The 21,676-nt window shown below is 39.3% G+C and overlaps 1 protein-coding gene across 4 annotated transcripts in view; it reads left to right on the forward strand.

Annotated features, from left to right (window-relative positions):
- XPO4 (exportin 4) overlaps positions 1-21,676 on the forward strand; it is an 80,970-nt gene that overhangs the window by 10,848 nt on the left and 48,446 nt on the right. For 3 of the 4 annotated variants that reach the window (XM_051779112.1, XM_051779109.1, XM_051779110.1), the window contains exons 2-4: positions 11,630-11,735; positions 14,515-14,656; positions 14,914-15,052. In XM_051779112.1, the coding sequence (XP_051635072.1) occupies positions 11,642-11,735; positions 14,515-14,656; positions 14,914-15,052 (375 nt within the window). In that variant the 5' untranslated portion in view covers positions 11,630-11,641. Of the gene's footprint in view, positions 1-5,986; positions 7,086-11,629; positions 11,736-14,514; positions 14,657-14,913; positions 15,053-21,676 lie in introns of those variants that run through there. The other variant, XM_051779111.1, reaches the window with a different exon arrangement.

Raw genomic sequence — 21,676 nt, forward strand, 5'->3', positions numbered from 1 at the left:
CAACTTGGTGAGAGGAAATGCTTTTGTGAGAGGAGTCAAAGCCTAAAACACTCAGAAACCAAACTGCATCACTGTGTCAGTTTAAATATTTCATGTGGTGATGAATTTTGACTTCTGTGTTGGGGGCTGTATGGGAGGTGGAAGGGGGGCTACTCATGTGATATCCTGTTAACCCTGTTACTCCATCTGCACATACTTACTGCAGAAGGCTACATGCAAGTAAAAATAATACCACCCTTGCAGCAGTGTGTGTGTGGGGGGGTTATAGCTGTTCTTTCAGCAAGTATAATTTGAAATCGGACAGTAGGAAAAAATAGCTACTGTTAGACACTTCTACACATACAGACAATATGAAGTTTCAGAAGGAGAGTAGATGCTGACTGTATTTGATATACAATGAGCCTAATAAATGGGTTGTATATCAAGTATATCTGAACTTTGGAAAATGAATATTTCCATTAAACTTTGTATTGAAATTCACTGTTACTATCCTGGCACTTTTTGTTAAGTCATGTCTATGCTGTCTTGTAGGCACAGAAATGGGCAATACAGACTTGAGCTACTTGAGTCTTATGATCAAGTTGTAATTAGGATTTTGGAGGCTGTGAATGGCCTAGGGTCTATCTCTTGCTGGAGAACCAGGGCCTATCATGGGGATAGTCCATGCTGCAATGAAGTCTGTAGTGTGTGTTGATGCTGAGACTCCTCTTCTTCCCACCTTTTTGGATAACAGAGGGTCTCAACTTGGGACTTGTATCTTCCATGCCTCCTTGTGGGGAAAGAGAGAAGCACTCTCAGTTGGTGGGAAAAGCTTGGTTTTTTCCCCCCAACCCTTATCCTCCTTGCTGCAGAATGAGGCCAAGCTCACTCCAGCTCCAGGAGATGGTCAGAGGAAGGTGTTGTCAAATTGGCTATCACTCAGAATGTAAGGTCAGCCACTGCCAGCCCCTCTGATATCTGAGGACCAGCTTGAATGCAGGGGAGTTTATTTTCTGCCAAATCTCCCATCTCTTAACACAACAGAAAAAATTGGCCTTAACACAACAGAAGGAAACAGAGAGCAGGACTTGAGGCTAGTGTGAGTGCAGTTGTAGTAAGGGCTACTCTGACTTTTTGTGTCCTTCAGTTATATGTATTTTTAGGGTTCCTGTGCTACTGCAGTAGTGATATGCCATTTCTACTGAAGTCAAAGCAGATTGATTTTATTTGTTAACATCAAATGCTTTAAAAATATTTGAATTTGGAACGATGAGGCTTTCTGTAACTTTATATGGGGCTCTGGTCCAGCACTGACAAGCCTAAATTTGCAGCTCTTGGGCTATGCAGAATTCAGTCATTTTCCCAAATTCTGCTGTAGCTATCCTCTATGGGGTGGATGGAGTACGGGCTGATCCTGCTCATCTGGTGCTCTCAGAAGGTTGGCATGAACCAATGTAATATTAATTTAGTTGAATGTATGGATTTCTTGTTGAGCAATGTGCACAGTGGTTAGCAAAGTTCTAAATGGAAGCTGTGAGGCGACTGACAGCAGTCAGAGCTGATTGGATGAACAGCTCACCCAGGTATGTAGATCACTTAGAGGCATCTGTTTGTCAATGTCTTGTCACAGGTACCTGCTGCCTATACCTTCATCATCCTCTGTTCTTTCCTCTTGCTCCATTATGGTCCTGCTTCCCCGAACAGAGATTCCATTCTGCATTTCTCCCTTTTGCATCCCCAGGAGATGTCTGGTGCCTATTTTGAGGCTGAGAAGCAGACATGAACAGTGGAAGCAGTTCCTCTGCAGACTAGTTACCACAAATCATGTATCTGAAGTGTATTGTCCATGTAAAAGAATGGTAATTTCAGTGGAGAACCTGTAATAGTCTATAAGTGTGGGTCAAATTGTTAGTAGAGAAATAAAATCTCAGCAATTTTTGTTTCTTGTCTTGGAGAGGAAGTCTTATCTCAGAAAATCTTTTGATATTGATGGCAGTTGATTTACTTTGGCTCTTTAGTCAATTAATGTGTATATATAATATCTTATATACGACCATTTTAAAACTGAGAATAGATCTGATCACAAAGCACAATTTATCTCCTGTTTTACTTGCAAAAGACTTAATAAAGTACTTCAGCTTCAAAATACAAAGCAAAAGCTGATATGAAAAAATAGTCTTTTTTCCCCTATTGTTAAGTTTCTGCATGAAAGCAAGACGTGAGTGAGTAGATGTGTAGGAGGCAATTCCTCCAGCAGTCACACATTTGTTCCAAATATATACCAAAAAATACTGGGCACTCTGGGGTTTAAATTATTTAAGTAATAATTACTTTTGGGAAAGAATTTAAAAAAAAAAATCAAAGAAAGTTTTTGTTCAGAAAGTTTTAAGTCTCCACCATATCGTCTCTAGTGCACATCTGGTTCAAAGTTATTTATTTCATCTTACTTACCCAAGATTATTTTTCAAGATTGTTATATTTTAAATTGGAAGAGGAGTTACTACTGTAATTTAAATGATTGTTCCAAAAAGCAAGTGTGAAGGAAGCGATTGGAACGTAGTTGGAGTTGTTCATTATGCTAACTAGGTTTTCTGTAGTAACTTAACTATTACTCAAAGGTTAGCAGTTGTATAATGACAGATCTGACTGGGACATCAGAAACTGCTCTCGATACCAGTTGCCTAAATTCCTTCTGGCCTCGTCCCCAAGGCTTGAATGTCTCATCTACTTGTGAAGCAGCTGCCAAACACTGCAGAGCTGAGCATCCTCATATAGCTTGAATTGTTAACTGCTTGAATTGGCGTCTGCTTCATGAGTGGACCAGACATTCTTGCATTGTTAGGTGTCACTGTCTGCTACAGAAGTAGAGTGAATATCTGAGAACAAAAGTGTGTCTAATTGTCCAGTTCTCTGTGCCTGACCCCCATATTTAATCTCTTTGATTAGCTATTTTAATAAGACAAGTGACAGTTCTTGAGTGTGCTGTGATATACTGTAGGAGAAAGCTTATTTAAAATACTTGAAAAGTGTGACTGGTATAACTGGAATGCAAAGTCATTATGACTTGACTGCACAGAAGTCAGAGTAATGCAGTCTTGGGGCATGCTGCTTGATGTGACTTTGGTAGAGTTAAATTTGGAATCTCTTTATTCTGAGAGTCTGATTCTTTTCTATAACTCGCCTATACAGCAGATCTGTGCTGGGGAGTAATTCTCTTAAGGTACTTTTATTGTTTTAGACACAGAAATCTGGTTTCAGGGGGGTTTGAGCATCTTAGTAGAAGAGCACATATGGTAAGTAAAAATTTAAGTACTTTTGTTTATTTAGTTATGTTGCAGCTATAACAATTGCTTACATGGATAGAGTAATATATGTAGCTGTCCTAAAGGCAGTATGTGCACTAGTTAAAAATTATTACTTGCCCATGTGCTTGATTATTTTTTCCTTTTTTTTTTTTTCTCTTTCTATTTTTGCCCATAATCCTCGACTATGTTACCACCATCACATGGTGTTCCCCTGCACATGCTTCTCAGGTTCACTCACGATCTTTCTCCTTCGCATATGCCTCACTGTTACTTGGCTTCCCTGCCTGCTGGGACATGTTGGTGAGCCATCTGGGTTTCCTTTATTCCTCGCTTCTCTGAGCGAGTCTTGCCTGATGGTGGCTGTCAGCAAGGTCCAGACGCAGTGGTGCCACTGCCGACTGTGTTGGCTTTTGCTTATCCTTATGTATTGATGGGGATCAGTTGCTTTTGCTCTACTCTGTCGGACTTCCAGGCTCTCTGAGGCACAGAGTCTAGACACCATTCTGAAGAAGAGCGAATGTCTTTAATTGGGTTTTTTTGAGCTGATGATGTCCCACAGACCAGAGTTCGAGAACAGTTTTATTTTACCTTTTGACTGCAAGGAAGGCAAGATTCCCCTACATATTTGGGGAAGCTCAGTTTGGAGAGTTTGTGGTGACTTTTACCAAGTCATACTTCAGTAGAAATATCAGATTTTTTGTTCTGCCCTTGTCAAACTTTGTAATATGCTTTACTTGCAGACATAAACATTGCCTTTGGCAAGAAGGTTCCTACTTGTCTTTAGTAGTAGCAGGTACCAGCAATTTGATCTTTTTTTTTTAAACCCAAGGAAATTCTTCTAGTAGGCATGTTTGCCTTTCCATAATCCTACTAGTGTTTAGGCTGTACTGTTCATAGGGGACCTTGAAGTAGGTGGGAATACTGTGGGTGTCAGCTTAAATCACTCCAATGTACTCCCTCTGTGTTCTCTCAAGCAGCAAAATCTGGAGGAGTGCGTGACTCTTCTTTGTGATATACTAATTTGCAGATTTCCCCCAGTGTAATTGTAGAAAGATTGCTGACTTTGATTGTATTCAGTGCTGTCTTGCCATAGGAAAAGCCTAAAAAATCAGAATTTGTCTCTAGTAAGCTTTTCTGTCTGCAAGGAATAAATGCTGTTCACCTCATCCTTATGTTTATAAATGATCACGAGCTGGATTTTTCTTAGCAAAATTACAATGCAGAAGTAGCAGTGCAAGCTGGCTAACTAAATCATATTTAATAAAAAACTATCCCATTATTGATTTTAATAATAATGTTGAATGGTAGAAGTTGTTACTATTAAGATACTATCAGTGTCTTAAGTGACCAATAACAAATATTCTCTGGAATCCACAACAATATGAGAACAAACTACTGAACAAACTTCAACTACAAGATGTTGAAGAGGTCAAGATTCATATGTCAGAAGCCAATTCAGTCTTTTTTATTGGCCTTCTCAGAAGATAGAATTTTTTTACAGTGAGGGTGGTGAGGCAGTGGTACAGGTTGCCCAGAGAACTTGTGGATGCCCTATCCCTAGAAGGGTTCAAGTCCAGATTGGATGGGGCATTGAACAACCTGGTCTAGTGGAAGGTAAAGGTGTCCCTGCCCATGGCAGGGGGTTGGACTACATGACCTTTAAAGGTCCCTTCCAATTCCAACTATTATGTGATCCCGTGATTCTATTCTATGATCTCAAACCATTAAGAAAATAATGTAACTTAAAATATATGATAAAAAAAGTTCTATTTTTTATATTTGTGATGATCAACATGAAACTGCCTGAACAAAATTGCTTGAGGAGGGAGTGGAATTTGATACGGATTGGTGTTTTGTTTTTTTTTTTTTTTTTAAACTAGAAAGTGTTTTCAGATAAGGAGAAGGAGCTAAAAAAGCAGACTTCAAACGTTGATGTGGTTTTACTTTTTCAGCCTCTTACTGGCAAATACACAATGACTTCAACTTTAGTCTTAGGAAGAGAACATCTCATATTTGCAACCCATATGTTTCCTTTCTTGTGTACCTATTACCTTAATTTCTTGGCACTTTCCATCCTGTCAAGTCATAATTACATATATTTTTTTTAGAGGTATGTTACTGAGCTAGGAAATGCTTGTACAAAACAGGTGTTTCTGGATACATACGTGTAGCTTCAGATCCTCTATGTACGTCTAACTACTCCTATGTAAAATAAGAGCTTGGGGATTTTCTTTTATTTTTACCCCTTATTTTTTCCACATGTACCTTCAACAGGTGTTTCCTAGTCATGTGTGTATTTTCCTTGACAGCTGGTCTGACCTTTTCTCATATCTACTACTTTCCTGCTCCGTGTTTTGGTATTAATTAATATTATAAATAATTTGTAATACCTTTTGTGTTAGTAGCCAATCTTTTAGCATTTTTAGTCATTCACTCCTTGTCCTTTGTGTACCATCAAGTGAGGAGCAAAAAAAAAAATAAAAAAATCCAAGTTAGAAATTAAAAATCCATATTATATAAGGAAGGAACAAAGATGGGTTATTTTGGCAAAAAAGTGGCAACACATAAACTTATGGAATTAATGGTGGTCCTTATCTTCCCATGATACAAAAGGATGGTTGCAGGCAGTAAGAGTGGGAAAGCTAGTTAAATACCTACTAGTACACTGGTGGCTGTTGAGGAACCTGTGCTGTTTGGGGGTTTAGTGTTGTTAATTTGTTGCGTTTGTGACATCTGCGTTTTTTGGATGCGTGGATTGCTTATATTCAGATTGCTGAGGTAAACAGTTGTGATGAACAATGTTGGTGCACCGAAGAGGGATGATGGAGCTTCATCCATGATATGTTTTCTTGTAACAGTTTCATAGTGGTGAGAAATAGGATTTAAAGAGGATGTGCTGACCTCAAACTTGTTGAGGAAAAACTTTTATTTCTGATGGAGACCTGAATCAAGTTTTGTTTTTATCACACTGGAAAGAAAAGGTAATTGCATGAAAGTTATGTTCAGATTTTTGTAAGGTATGTGGTCTAATAGTTAAGGAGGGGAAAACCTGACTTGCGATTAGTTTTACACAACAGTTCTTATCATTCCAAAATAATTGTCTTGTTGCTGTAACACCCATGTGAGCTGAGAGTGGGCTGGTGTTATTGGTTTTTTCAGTGTACAAAAAGCGAAAAATCAAATGTAGGGTGATATGTGACTCTGTGAAAGAAAACTATTAAGATCTTAATCAAGAATATAAGAGCCAAATCTCTCTCTTTTTCTACCATTAAATATCACTGCCCAACTTTTGGAAGGCTTGCCTGCATCTGAGGTGCAGACTGAGTGACTTGCTCTTGGCAGAACTGATCAGAATATGCAGAAGGAGCTGTAAGTCATTCCCCATGCATTCGGTCTTCATAAGTAAAGTTGGAGCATGCTTAGGCTACACCAGAAAAATATGCTTATGCCCATGATTTGGACAGCTTTTCTGTTTGACTGTTCCTTCAGGCTGCATCTGCCTGCCTGTATCCCAGAAGTATTAGAAAGATGCTGACTGCTGAAGACTGCCCAGTGTTTACCCTAATACAGAGAACCTCAAACTCCAACTCTTTTCTTCTTTTTTTTTCTCCTCAGTCTTCTTTTCTGACTGTGAGGTGTTAAAGGTGTTTTCTACATTTTTCTTCACAGGCTCTGTTTCATCCTAAAGTTTAGTGTTTCTGTTCTTTTCAAAAAGATTTTTTTTCTACTGGCTCATTTACCATTGATGGATTGAGGAGAATCCTAGTGAATACCTGTGTTCTGCTAAGAGGAGTGAGAAGAGTAAACAAAGACCTTGGTTTTTCCATGCTTTTTCCTTAAATAGATCCATAGAATCACTTAGGTTGGAGAAGACCTCTAGGATCATCTAGTCCAGCCATTAATCTGGCACTGCCAAGTCCACCACTAAACCAGGTCCCCAAGAGCCACATCTGCATGTCTCTTAAATACCTCCAGGGATGCTGATTCTACCACTTTCCTGGGCAACCTGTTCCAATGCCTCCCTTTCAGAAGGGGTTTTTCACAACAGCACAGAGAAAGTATGGGATTTCTGTAAGCACATGCAGGATTCAGATGTTTTAACATGATTATTTGCTTTGTTACAATTCAGTCGTTGATACTGTGCCTTAATTTTTCTCTCCTTTTTTTTTTATAAACTTGTTGACATGAAAGGTGAGGAGTTACATTACTTTCTTATTAGTAATCCAGGCTTTCAGGTAAGTTTAGTGGTACTGCAAGTATTAGTGCTAGCCTGCCTCTTGTCTTCTTTCAGTTTTTCTTTCCCATGAGTGAATAGCTGTCATTTAAATGAGTAGTCCTTCTGGATCTTATCAGTAGGTGCTGCTGCTGCTCCTTTTCTGTATCCACACAATCATGGTAGCTGAAAGGATGTAGTTTTATTTATAGTACTGTGTCATGTAGGAGTTCTATTCTTTTGGGGCAGTAGCTTGTTATGCTAAAACCAGAAAGATGATCTTTGTCCTGGATGACTTTTTACAGGTAACTTTTAGGACAGAAGAGAGAACAGATGGGTGTTAGAGGTAAATGCCAGACCATACAACTTCCTTATAAGAGAAAGAGGAGGCACTGATCTCTTCTCTCTGGTGACCAGTGACAGCACCCAAGGGACTGGCCTGAAGCTGTGTCAGGGGAGGTATAGATTGGATATTAGAAAAAGGTTCTTCACCCAGAGGGTGTTTGAGCACTGGAACAGGCTCCCCAGAGAAGTGATCACAACACCAAGCCTGACAGAGTTCAAGAAGTGTTTGGTCACTGCTCTCAGGCCCATGGTGTGACTCTTGGGGATGTTTCTGTGTAGGGCCAGGAGTTGGACTTGAATGATCCCTGTGGGTCCCTTCCAACTCAGCGTGTTCTGTGATTCTGCGAAAGGGATGTAGCTGCAAATAGTTTCAATATGCCACAAGAGCCTGATAATTACATCACTGGTTTTTAATTCCTTGTAAGCTGGGTGATAGAGAAGAGAATGAAGGAGACAACTAGAACAAAAACAGTGAATGTACGTGCATGTTTGGGGGACCTTCCAAGCATGATGAGTACTTGGGGTACATTTCTAGCCTTATTGTGGTGAGAAGGTGCTGGGCACCGACATACAGGGCTCTCGGGATCACTAAGCCAGTATTCTTGTAATATGAAATTTGTGTGCAGAATATGTATATGCTGGCTTTTTCTTTAAAGCCTAAAATTAACTGTACTTTACATTGTTGTACAGATAAATACTATCTTAATGCAGTGAAGGCAGTAGACTGTGAGCTTTAAGCTCCCTCTGGTGGATGTATAGTACAGTTTAAACCTTAATTGTTGTACTTGTCTCTTCTGGACAGTTATTAGAGTCTAAGTGTGTAATGTATCATTAAATTATTGTGATTTTTAAAATCAATACAGGAATATGATGTGCTATGTACCCTCCCAAGGTGCCTAAGGTCTCTGTAACTGGACTTCAGAGAAGTAGAGGAGTTAAAATAATGTAAAATAAGAGATCTATTTCATAGTTATTATAAGCATAAAGGGGGTATTTTGCATAATAATTCTGGTTTTTTTAGCGGTGCTATAGTTTGCAACTGATATCCCTGAAAGTGCCTTTAATACAGAATGGTGAAAACAGACAGGATCTCTGTATGAAAAACTCAAATGTTAATGCAAAGTTAGTTCAAGATCAGGTAGCCCTGATTTGATCTTCTTGCTCTAAAAATGCAAATATAAATTACCCAACTTGAAAAATGTTGGGTAAAATCCACCCAAAGGATTCTTCCTAACATGGCTGTAGTTATTGAGGCTTCACAAGACTGCAGAGTTGTGAGCTGCAAGGTCAGTACTGTTGAAAGGGAAACGTTACTCCACTCCCTTTCTCTCTGTTGTTGCACTGGCACTTGTCTGGCTTTTTGATGCTTTATTAAAGTAATAAAAGAGTGTTCATTCCTCTTGCCCCTGCGCCCCCCTCACACTTTGTGTTTTTGGGGGTTTTTTTGTGGGCTAGTTGATAGAAGGGATCATGGTTCTTTGTACATTTGCACAAATGCTTGCCCATACAATGAGGGAAAAATGTGGGGATTGCTTTTTTGTTTGGTAGATTTGGTTTACTTGCCGTAGCACTGACTGAAGCGTGTGTTAAGCTGTTGCTGTGTAGGTCATTCTTGCATTTTTGATAACCTGCACCAAGTATTCTTTTGGCATTCAGTACTGCTGGTTCTGTTGCAGGGAATGTAGCTAGGGTCCATGCAGAGAAGTACTGTCCTTCAGACTGCAGAAGGCACGTGTGGTTGGGAGCAGCTCCTGCTGATGGCTGGCTGCATGCAGAAGACTTGAGGCTTTATCACAAAAATGTTGCATATCCCATTTAATAAGGCTGCTTCTCTACAAGTTTACGTTTGATTAAAAAGTTCTTAAAGCTTGAGTTTCTGCATTGGATTGGAGTTCACTGCAGCTCAGTGTCTTGGAAAGACTTGGACCGTGCCATGGAGCTTACTTCTGTCTCAGATATACAGCAGTATGTAATGTACCAAATATCCAGAAGTTTTCCTGTGTGCATATCTGCCTGCAGCGTGCTGACTTAGTCCCTGAGACGCTGCTCCAAGGATGTGGAAGAGGGACATGAACTGAAGGCACACTGCATCTATGCATGTGCCCAGCCTAACAATGAACTGCTGTCTGCTTGGAAGGGGGCATGGACAAACACTGTGGTCTTGTCCCCAGAGCTGGTAAGAGCTGTCCTGCACAGGTTCAAATCACTGTCCAGGGACATCCTGCCCTCAAACTGGCTGTAGAGCAGAGCAGGTTTGTGAAGGGACAGAGCATTTATTCTGCATAAGCCGTGTTCCTCCACTACTTATTTTTCTCCCCGCACAGACATTCTTCATATCTGCACAGGAAAAGCTGCGAGAGTCAAAAATTTGCTATGTAAGGAGGTGGACAGCTGTTTATTAGGACCCCCTTGATCAAAGGATCAGCAGCCTGCTTTTCCTTGCTTCATTTACTCAGATTATTAAATTGTAATCTCTGGTGTTATTTCCTCTTATGTGAGTCTTCTGTCATCTTGTGTTCCATGAAGGATGAAAGAATTAAATCAGATTTGATATGTTTTATTTACTGGCAAATATTTCACTTAAGTTAAAAACCTTGGTCTGTATGCTAAGGTCTTTGTGCTTTTATTCCCAAAGCAGTGGGTATAAATCACAGCCAAAAGATAGGTGGCACCCATGTTCTCCTCAGATTGCTAGGGACAGGACTGGAATTTGGAGTTTGGAAGTTCAATAACCTATGCTATCACCTTGACCTGGCTCTGCAGTTTGAATGTGATCTTTCTACATGTGCAAAGGTGCTTTAGTTCTGCTTATCCTGTTTATGGTATCAATCCCTTGCAAGAGCATCATGTGCCATGTGCTCGTTCAGATAAATCCCAAATAGCAGAAATTGGAGAATATTGGTGGCAGAAGTGGAGTGTGGTGTTGTGAGCAGCTGATGGTTTCTGCAGGGTTGTTTTTACGTTGTGGGACAGTGTGGGGGAATTCCTGGAGTTGCTTCATGAGGTGAGACTGCAGTGCAGGCAATTAACTCTCACCTGTGCTCTGTAGGCACCTCGCAGTGGTCCAGGTTATTGTGTAGTTTTGTGCTTTACCTGGAGCTGATTTTCAGGTAGGAACCACCATGGAGCTGCCTTTCAGCAGCAGAGCAGCAGGTATTACCTGAGCAGCCAAGGTGCCCAGGATGTAAGGGGCTGGGTGTAAGCAGCTGGGGAACCACTTATAGCCATCCCCAAATAGGCTCACCTGTCTCTTCAATTGCACTCAAGTCTTCAGGATGTCAACTTCAACATTAAACACTAGAGGGTAGTATGTTACTGACAATACTTTATTTTTGAATGTCTTTGTAGTGATTTTTTAATCCCTTGAATTTATTACACAATTAAATATTTTAAAACAAATGTAGAACTAAAGAAAAAACAGTGCTTTGCTCCCGAGACTGAGCATGTGCAGCAGCATTTAGTAGTGTGCAGTAATATTTTTGGTTTGAGTAGAAAAATGGGTTAAATTTAGATCACATTTAGCTTTCTTCAGAAGCATCATTAGGAACAGTGTATTTAGAATTATTCACTCTCTGATGTCTCAATATTCACACTTACGTACATGTAATGTAAATACACAGTGGTATATAAGAAGAGGCTATGACTGAGAAAGAGCAAGTAGTTTTGCCTGGAGATACTTGGTTTTGATATTTAACAAGGCAACATTTCTAAGTTCATGACAATTGCTCTTACTATATTTACAATCAGGATGGGGTTTCAGTGCTTGAATAACTTTTTTTTTTTCCAGGCACCACCTTCCATGGTCAATAATGAACAACGCCAACATGCTGAGCACATATTCTTATCATTTAGAAAATCAAAATCACCATTTGCTGTTTGCAAACACATTTTGGGTAAGCTTTAATAAATGAAGTTAAATATGTACACGCTTTTATAATTCGAACTGTGCTGTTCTTCTGCAGCTGGGAGTATGAACATCAGTTTTGATTTTGATGAGGGGTACTTTTTGATGAAGGGTGAAGCTTATTGCTGCCTTTTTTCGATTTATGTCCAACTGTTTTGTTAAAGAAAAATAGAAAAGTTTCTGTCCACCTGGTAAAAGCAGGTGATTTGAAATTGTGTGATTATACCTGTGGAAAAGGAAAGAGATAGGCAGATGTCACCCTTTATCAGAAATTTCTTTGATTTTAATGGAAATGCTGTAAATGTGGTTGTGTTAACAAGTCTTTAAGAATAAATCTGTTTTTACAGGTGCTATAGAGACTTATTAGAGTTGAGCAGCTAAATAATCTGAAAATTACAGGAGCAGTAATGATGTAGCAAGCACCATTGTACTAACCAGATGTGAGTGTTGGGGGCAGGCAACGGGGAGGTTTCGGTGAAAGCTGACTCTGAGCCCCAATGAGGGAAACCTAGAAGTTTATGCAAAAGAACACATGCCAAAACCACAAAAAGCAACTTTTCTTTCAAAGCATTTGCCAGAATGAGCAGAGAAATATTAGAATTCTGTTTAAAATATTATTATTTTCATACTTCATTCATTCCATAGTATTTTTTTTAACAGTTATTTCTAAATTTACTGGATTGAGACTTAAATTCATGAATATTATGATGTCAATATTGCAGGCCTACTACTGTATTTTTAAATTATACTGTGATATATAGAGCAGGGTGTGCTTCTTTTCCTACACCCACTTCCCAAACCAAATGTTTTTCTACAAATGGATTTCTTCTGGTTTTAGCATATTATAGGAGTACTTCATCTGGTCCTGAAGACTGCAATCACAGTTTTTGCTTTATGGGTCAGCAAAATTGAGGCTATTTATTGTCACAACTTGGTTGCTGAAAAGGGAGAGGCAGGGATTATGAAATCAGGAACTAGAGAATGGTGACAAGCTGTTCATGACGAAGAATAAAAGAGGAAGTGTAGAAGGAATATGTGCTGATCAGGATGGGCAGGAACCAGAGGAACAAAGTAGATGACTTTAAAAAGAAACAGGAAAAAATGGTCAAGGCAGGAACTGGAAGGGATGTAGAGAGAGATAAAAAGGATGTTGATGTCATTTGTGGAAAGAGGAGTATGTGAATGATACAGGGAGAATAATGGAGATGATGAGCATAAGGAAAAGGGGAACAGCCACTACTGTGCCGTTTCTTTAAAAACCTGGACTTGAACCCAGGAAGCACTAGAGTCTACGTTCTTCTGCTGTAAGCTTATAACTGTTCAATGTACTGCCAAAGCCTGCCCTCCCTTTCTTTAGTAACTTCACGTAGAGGATAACAGTGCTCTGGCTAGTTATAAGCTTACACTGGGGGCTGGAGATCTGTGCTGTTAATGATTCCAGTTGTGCATCTGCAGTTCTTGACCAAAAGAGAAATTCCGTCCTTTTTTATTTGCATTCTCTGTTTTGTGTGAGCTTTGTACAGTTAGAAAAACCAAAGACCTGGAAGTGGACAAACGCCAGCATTAAAATTCCCATGCAGGAATAAATCAGTTCGGTTTTATGTGTGTGTTAGACATACACAATAATCTTTTACTTAAGTGGTTACTTAGTTTTCCAAATTAAGCTAAGTTGATTTTAAGGTGGTTCATTTTGATTTAAGCATGTTTATCTGTGTAGGTTTAGATTTGGAGCCTGATTAAATAACATAAAAATACCGTAGCAAATTAGCTGCCATCTTGGATGTAGAACTTGCATATAATGGAAATTTATATTATAAACTTGCTTGTATGTAATTGGAGGAAGAAAGTTTGTTTTGTAGTGGTTTAAAACCCTTCATCTCATGACTGATGTTTTTTCAAACAAACTCAGTTTTTCTAGTCCTGTGGGTCACCCACTATGCTTCTTGTTTGGGAATTTTATTTCACCATTTCATCCTGTGGCTACACCCTTTCTTAATGTTCTTGTGTTTTCTGCAGAGCTCAGAATGTTTTGAAACTGGCTTTTGAGATACTACCTGCTATTTCCAAGTTAAAATTTTTAAAAGCAAAGTAACAACAACAACAAAAAAGTCTCTGTAGCTTTCTATTTAATAGGAATTATATTCATATTCTGGCATTTCTCTTTAAATTGTACTTTGTAATCACCAAACTGTTACCTTTCTCCAGAACATATTTTTATACTTTCTGTAGTGCATCTGTAAACCTAGTAATCCCATATTCAAATAATAAGGACCAATGATTCCTACACTGTGGTCAGAAGTTATGTTTTGATTACCCTAAGATAAATATGGAAGCTTTAACATGATGTAGAAAACTTCAAATACTAGTCTGTAACATTTTTGCTTGGATAATTAAACACAAATATTATCTTTAAGTGTAAGCGGACATGTTTCTCTTTATGTCAGCTTAGTCACTTTAATTATTTAAGATGTTGGGACTAAATCATCTTGTTTATTTTGTTCCCCAGTTGTGTTAGCATTCTTATTCCTGATCTTTGAACCAGCCTTGTAGCATAGACAACTGTTCTCTTAAGTCACTGGCTTGAATAATATTGGACAACTTAATAATTGGGTTATTGATTATTTCTCCTCCTTGGTTTTTATAGCAACAAAATCCCATTTATTAATAAATAATGGTAAATTCCATTAGTTTTCTTTTGTTGGAAATACATTCAAGCTGAATACATGCATGTCTTCTAATACTCAAGTTACCTTTGTTTTTCCCCACAGAAACTAGTAAAGTAGACTATGTCCTTTTTCAAGCTGCTACAGCGATAATGGAAGCAGTTGTAAGAGAATGGATTCTCTTGGAAAAAACTAGCATCGAGTCACTGCGAACATTCCTTCTAACCTATGTCTTACAAAGGCCTAAGTGAGTATCAAAAACATACTTCTGAACTTGTGGGATCCTGCATAAAGTCTGGGTTATCCTTTTTGTTTCCCAAGGCAGTGGTGGAAGACCATTATAACAATAATTTGTCTTCCATTCTTAGCAGTTAACTTCTGTAGAGTTGTCAGCTTTCCCTTATGAATTCACACAAAATATTTGAAAAAGAAATGTATTTAAAGTTTATTGAGCATTGATGTCCAGAATTATCTGCAACTATGTTTGTGCAATGTTGTTTGCAGCCTTCAAAAGTACGTTCGGGAGCAGATTTTATTAGCAGTAGCGGTGATAGTGAAACGGGGATCATTAGACAAATCAATCGACTGCAAAAGCATTTTTCACGAAGTCAGCCAGTTGATCAGCAGTGGTAACCCCACTGTGGTAAGTATTTATTTTTTTTCTTCAAAATTTAAGCAATCTGTATCAGCAGTTTAAGTTGTTATATACTTAGTGACTATAAAATATTTTACACTTCTCTTATCCAATTAGTAGTTGAGTTGATAGCTATTAAGCAATCATTTACCAAGTTGTTTTGAGACGAGGGTTAGTATGTGTAGTTCTTTGGTTCACGATTAGACCATATTTTTTAGGGAATAAGTTTTTCTGAATAGCTGCTTTAAATGCCATAGTTGTGGGTTGATGGTTTGTTTTGGCCATTTTTTTTGGTGTGGATTTGGAATTTTTTTTTTTTTTTTATTCCTCTGGTTTTCTTTAATCAAATAGCAAGATCTAAAAAGGATTTTCCTTTAGCTGGGAGGTTCTCTGAACACTTTTCCCCTTCCATCTGTGCGGTGCTGCACTCTTTCTGTGGCTCAGCTGTTGGAATAGACTATTGAGCAAGAGGCATAGGCTTCTGCTGTTCTCTGGGAGGCTAGTAGGTGGAGAGAAAGGGGTGTGAGGAAGTAAAATGTGGAATGGAAATACAAAACTTATTCTCAATTTAATGTCATACTACTAGGGGTAAGTGTTACCTTCGATACTGAGCTCAAAGTGGAAACAAGGTGTCCAATATCTATCTATGCATTTAGTGAAATTCCGTTTGCTATGCCAGGGGATAAGTTTAGAATAGGTCATAATAGAGGCATGTAACTAGAGATTAAAGAGAGGTGATTTTTTTCTCCTACCAAAAGAAAATCAAAGAGTATGTAGATCCCATGCTGAAACTTTAACTGAAGCTTTTCTCAAACAAAAATCTTGAGGGAATTGGCTCATAACACTGCTGAGCGTTCAGAGCAGCAGTTGTACTAGATGTGAGCAGCGAATGTTTAACTCTGAAAATTCAATCAAAGTGTGCTAGAAGTAATGCAGCTCTTCATAGTCCTAAAAATAGTGTATCACCTTTGAGCACAAGTAATATCCCTCCTGGGTATGGAAATGTCATTTATTCTTGTAAACCTTAATTTCAGTTATTTACCATCTTAGCCTTTTCGTTGTACATAATTTGGATAGAAATCTGTATTTGCTTAGCACAACAGAGTTAATGCTTTTTTCCAGGAAACATAGTCCTGTTATTGAAATGGAGTTTTACAGTTGAGGTTTTCAAGTTTTATGCACAACGCTGTGTATGCTCATGTAGTTTATAGGATTTTTCAGTAAAAATAGAAAAGTGCAGTAAATAGAAACCTGGATGTTGACAGAGAAGTCCTCTTTGAACTAACTCTTGCACGATTCAATTTCTGCAGCTGTATTCTGTGCATGCAGTGGTGTACAGACACGCTGCACTGACCACAGCATCCAGCAAGCTAAGACTGCCTGCTGCAAGTGTATCATCCCAGGCATGCTGCAGAACAGCACATCACAGAGGAGCTCTGGCTGGTGGAAGGGGCAGTGTTTCACTCTTCTCCAAGTTCATCTCACTGCCAAGTTGGGCTTAGTTTTATATTTCCCTTTATCCACCTCTCTTCACAAGTATTACTTTCTCCATAGTTTTTCCAAAGTATTAGTGCTCAAGTTGTAAGAATGTTGTTGAAAATGTCTAGGGTATATAATGATATCTTCTATTCTGGTATACTAATATGACTTACTAGCAGAAAATGACACGTGATGCTGCTGGAACATCTTTTCTGTGTGGCACCAGATACAGTTGTTAGTTTTGGGCAAACTGGTTATAAGCACATGCTTCCATATATATGTGAATGTTTACATTATAAACCAATTCTTATTCATAAAAACGTTCTTGCAATCTTCTGAAACTTTGCTGCAAGAGAGATTCTGGTACAGGTGCAGCTTCATGTGGCCCAGGACCGGTGTATGCTGTAATAAGCAGCAATAAAATGGTGTGTTAGCACAGTACCTGCCACGACTGCATTCTGAATGGGGTCAGGACATGTCTCCTGCATAAATATATAACAACTTTGAAAGGTTGTGTGAAATAATTCATATGATGAATTATCCATGTATCTTTTCAAATATGGCTAGGTGACTTTTTTCTTCACTGGTGTCCCTGTATCATCCAGCAGTGCTCATCTGTGTGAGACCTCAGTCGTGCAGTTGCCTTGTTGCCATGTGAAGTCTCAGCTGAGGGTGCTTCAGGGTATGGTGAGAAGCTGAGGGAGTGGTGCTGCTCTCAAGATCCAAGATGTGCGGTCAGGACAGTGCCATGAACTGTCATGGATGTTTCTGGAGATGTGTTTATACTAGTTATTTATAAAAACAGGTCCTCATCCAAGTTAGGGAGGAGGCTAGGGATATAGATGTTGGGGGAGATCAGCAGATGTTTTCCAGCCTTCCATGCCTCCCTATGGAAGGAGTAATTCGATTTTTTTGACGTCTTTCCTGTAGAGTGCATTTTTTCCTGATGTGCATTCTTGCCTCCATATAAACTCAAGTTTCAGAAGTCTGTGATACCTTTGTGACTATAAATTCTTTGTCAATTCTCTTGGTCACCTTTTGTATCCCTCCCAGACTTCTACTCCATGTTTCCGCTGACCTTCTGCCTGAGGTTCACTCCAGCAGCTGAGAAATAACAGATGGAGTCAGCAGCAGGTCACTTCATACTTAAAAATGTTTAAAGCTCTTAAATGAGAGCTATCAGCAGCTCTTACTTGCTGATAATGGCTTTCTACAGCAGTTTGTAAGTCAGAGGAAGTCCTTTTTTAAAAAGTAGTGTTCTCTTGCCTGCTTCCTGCTTACTTTTTCCACTCTGTTGGCTCTGAAGCTTCTTGACCCTTCTTCGCCTTGCAAGAATAAAGTAAATACTTAATCTTTTCCATTCTGTGCAGCCCTCCACCCAGTTTCTGTCAGACATCTGTACTAGCTTTGTGATCATTAGACAGTCCTGGTCCGTGAAATCTTTCAGACTCTTCAGCAACATCTTGTCAGGATCACGTCTTTATGGGTGGAATAATAAGGAGGGCAGTGAATGTAGAAGGTACTGTCTGTTGTGTGTGTCCTTTTGCAGGATTTGATATGCTTAATACCTTAATATTAGTTAAAAATATCTTTAGAGATGGATGTATTTTGAGGATGGAACTTGAAGGGATGTTGTGGCAAACTGACATGTGAGCAAGACTGATGGATAAACTGTTGAGAATGAAAAGATGAAAAGGAAATTAGAAGGCAGAGAAGGTGAGGAATAGTGACGAGAGGAAGAAAGTGGTCAGGAGATGAAAAAGATGGCTTTAGTATTGAGTAATCTTTTAATAGTGGAACACAGTGTACGTACGAGGGAAATAACAGGGCACTAAGGAAAGGTTATACTACAGGGATGGGAAGGATGCGTGATTAGAGCCAGCTTTTGAACCTGGAGTGCTGGCTTCTGCTGCTGGTTCTCTGCCATTTGGTCCTTTATGAATCTAATGGAAGAAACCTTTTCTGAGAACAGAAAGTGAACTTTGAGTCTGACTTCTTAGTTATTAGAACTGAGTTTAGGTAGTAGTCCTCTGGGAGGACAAGGATTAGCTTTGGAGTTCTTGATTTTGTTTCTCCTGGCTCCTCCTGTAGCATTGGTAAAAGCCATCCTCCTGCTTATGAAGGAGAATGTGTAATCTCCCTTCAATAGCAATTTCAGGGTCTCTTTTCAAAAATCTTCAACTCTAGGGGACCAAGCTTCTGGCAGTAGACACAGTATCATGAGCCAATCTTAAAATGCTAAATACATGTTTTCTATCACTGATTTCAAGATTTTGGAGAGTTTTGTGGGCCAAGTTTTTCTCAACTACAAATGCCTTCAATTTCTTGACTTTTTTTTTTGTGTTAGAATATTCTGCTTTTGCATAGCAGAGGGATTTCATTTGTCCTTCATCCCTGCCAGAAAGACAGGAATCCTGGCAGCTAAGGTGACTGATTCCCAGGAGGAGGATCTCCTCTGCATATGAACACAGTCAGATGGACTTTGTTTAAAACTGGACTGGGATATGGGTCACACCTTGATTTCTTCCAGAATGTGTAGGCAGATGCAGAGGGTCCAGGTGCTGTAGACCTGACATGGGACTGGGAAGCAATGGAAGCTGTGCTTTTTAATATCTACAATGCATACAGTAGAATGTATTCTAATACAAAGCTCCATATCTGAAGCCTACGTTTTTTTCTGTATGTGGAAGGAGACTTGTCAAAACTTACTGGAAGAGCTCTGGATTCCTGATAGTTCCTAAAGTTTTTAAATCTGTTGTTCTGTTTCTCAATGTGATAGTTGGGCTAGAGAGAAGATCCAGATGCTTCAGGTTACCTAAAGCTTTCGGGGGATGTGCTATGAATGGATTTCATATGAGCAGTGGGAAATATTACTAAGAAAAACTCTAGACATTAATCTTCATTGAGATTAATCTATCCATTATAATGGCTACATGGATAACTAGTTATATTTATTTAGCATTTACAGTTCTTATTTCTGTTCTTTGAAAGGAATTTTACTTCTGTAGCCCTGTCTAGCTGTTGCTGTCTCATGTGGTTGGGTAGGAGTTGGAGAGGTTCTCCTGACTTCTACGTTTAAACAAAAACATATGTACTATCCCCTCCCCCAGGCTGTATCTTCTGGTCTAATAAAATTGTTACCTTGTCCTATGAACCTCACTGGCCTCAAGATGTTGAGTATGAAAACCAGATGGTAAACCAGGATATTTAAGCTGTTCCTTCCTGCTGACAAGTGCTCTATGAAGGCCTAAGTTAGTGTGTTTAAAGGTTGGTTTGGGAATTTCAGGGATCCAGAAATTATTCCAAGTATGAGGTTAAAACTTGGTAGTAGGAATGTAAGAGAACTTTAAAACTTAAGTATTTTTTTTTGTAGTTGTATTAACCAGAGTGGCTTTTGCAGTTTTCAGATTTTCTGTTGAAAGAGAGCCTGCTTTAGGAGAGATGCAATACAGCAAGACTCCAGCTTAGCTGCTTAATAACTTTTAACATTAGAAATTGATATCTCCCAGTATAGCAATTTACACTAGAGCCACAGTTTCAAAGATAGGGTTGGGAAGTGAGAAAATGTGTTACAGTGGAGAGATGGGCATCCTCTGTTTTATGCGTGGCATCCAGGACTCCTCATTTCCTCCATTTTGCCATCTCATGAGGTGTGTGCCTGTGGAGTCCCTCACCTGTGACATAGAAAGACATTATGGCTTTCTATGTGTTACACCTGTATTTCTTTTCTTACTGTCGTGATACAAATAAACAGACTTGAGGGGAAAAGCCTCTTGAAGATGTTTGTTGACCTGAGCTGCTTGCTCTTAAGTTCCTCTTCCTCTCAGAGGTACCACCCTTCAGATACATGTGTTCAGTAATAAACTGGATCTTTGTGGGAGTCTGCTTAAAAACACCCAGCCTTCTCCTTCACAACCTCTTATTTTTTCTCTGGGCAGATCTGCTGTGGAGCACTCATTTGGCATATCTGGCAGTATGGCAGGCAGAGGTGGGCACAAAAGACCAGGAATGAGTACTGGGAAAAGGGGGGAGGGACGACACCTGCCCATCAAAGAGCACTTGTTAGGATGGTGTATATTTAAAGCTGGGTGATACTGAAGGCAAGCTGCATGGCTAGTCTTACTGTTTGTTATTTCGAATTTAATTGAAAGTCTGATATTTGTTCATGCACCTGTTGTAGGAGTGAAGATTCAACTGGTGCCTTTCAGACAAAAACCTGGAGAGGGATATGTTACCTCTAGATGAACGATTTTCAGACCTTCACTTTTTTAATGAGATTACTTTTTTTTTTTACTCCTCCTGATTTCTGCTTCACAGCTTCACCTGTCTCCAGAGAAACAAAGAAAAGCATGTTTTGCACCCTATGCTCCAGCAAACTCTGTCTGAACCTCTTCCATTATGAGTAGAGGCTGCTACTTCCCCTCTCTCTTTGGCCAAAGCCTGCATGCTTCACATGCCACAAGATCATCTTCCTCTAGCCCCCAGTGATTTGCAGAGGAATTGATTTTCTCTTTCTCAGCTCACCCTTGGGGCTTCCCCTTGGTTTGTCTGGTTCTCCTCAAGGAAGGGAAGCAAGGTCTCACCTGTTGTGCTGCTGTAGCTGTGGTGTGTTAACCTGACACTGGTCAATTGTCTTAGCACAGTGGCAGAGAGGGAATGAGAGGAAAGGAGTGTGCTGCCCAGCCAGTCCCTTACTGCTGACAGCACAGAACTGCAGCTGTGGATCCTATTCCTATCATCCTGTCCCTCCTCTACAGCTTATTTCCACCAGTTGGCTCATTTGGGAAAGAACAAACAGATAGAATTTAGTGCTTGCTTCTCTTTCTTCAGAATATATTCTGGTTTTCTTTGGTTAAGAACCACTACTTCAACTTCTGGGTCCCCCACTCACTTTGCAATACTCAGAAGGTGAAAAGTTGGAGTGGCCCCAGTTACTCCATATATGTCTTTTCTGGTATTTCTTTTGGCCCTGTGGCCATCCTGTTAAACTTTCCATTTGTAGTTGCAGCTTACATTGGAGATTTAGATACTCTGAAAATGTTAGCAAATACAGCTGTGCTTATTCAAGGAAGTTAGGAAAGAAGTGTATTACTGCCTTTATAAAGAAAGCCTTGCTTTAAACAACTTATTTGGTAAAATTGCTTTGGACACATT

This window comes from Manacus candei, unplaced genomic scaffold (genome assembly GCF_025592945.1).
Source record: "Manacus candei isolate 608988 ecotype Guabito, Panama unplaced genomic scaffold, ASM2559294v1 h1tg000014l, whole genome shotgun sequence".
Taxonomy (NCBI): domain Eukaryota; kingdom Metazoa; phylum Chordata; class Aves; order Passeriformes; family Pipridae; genus Manacus; species Manacus candei.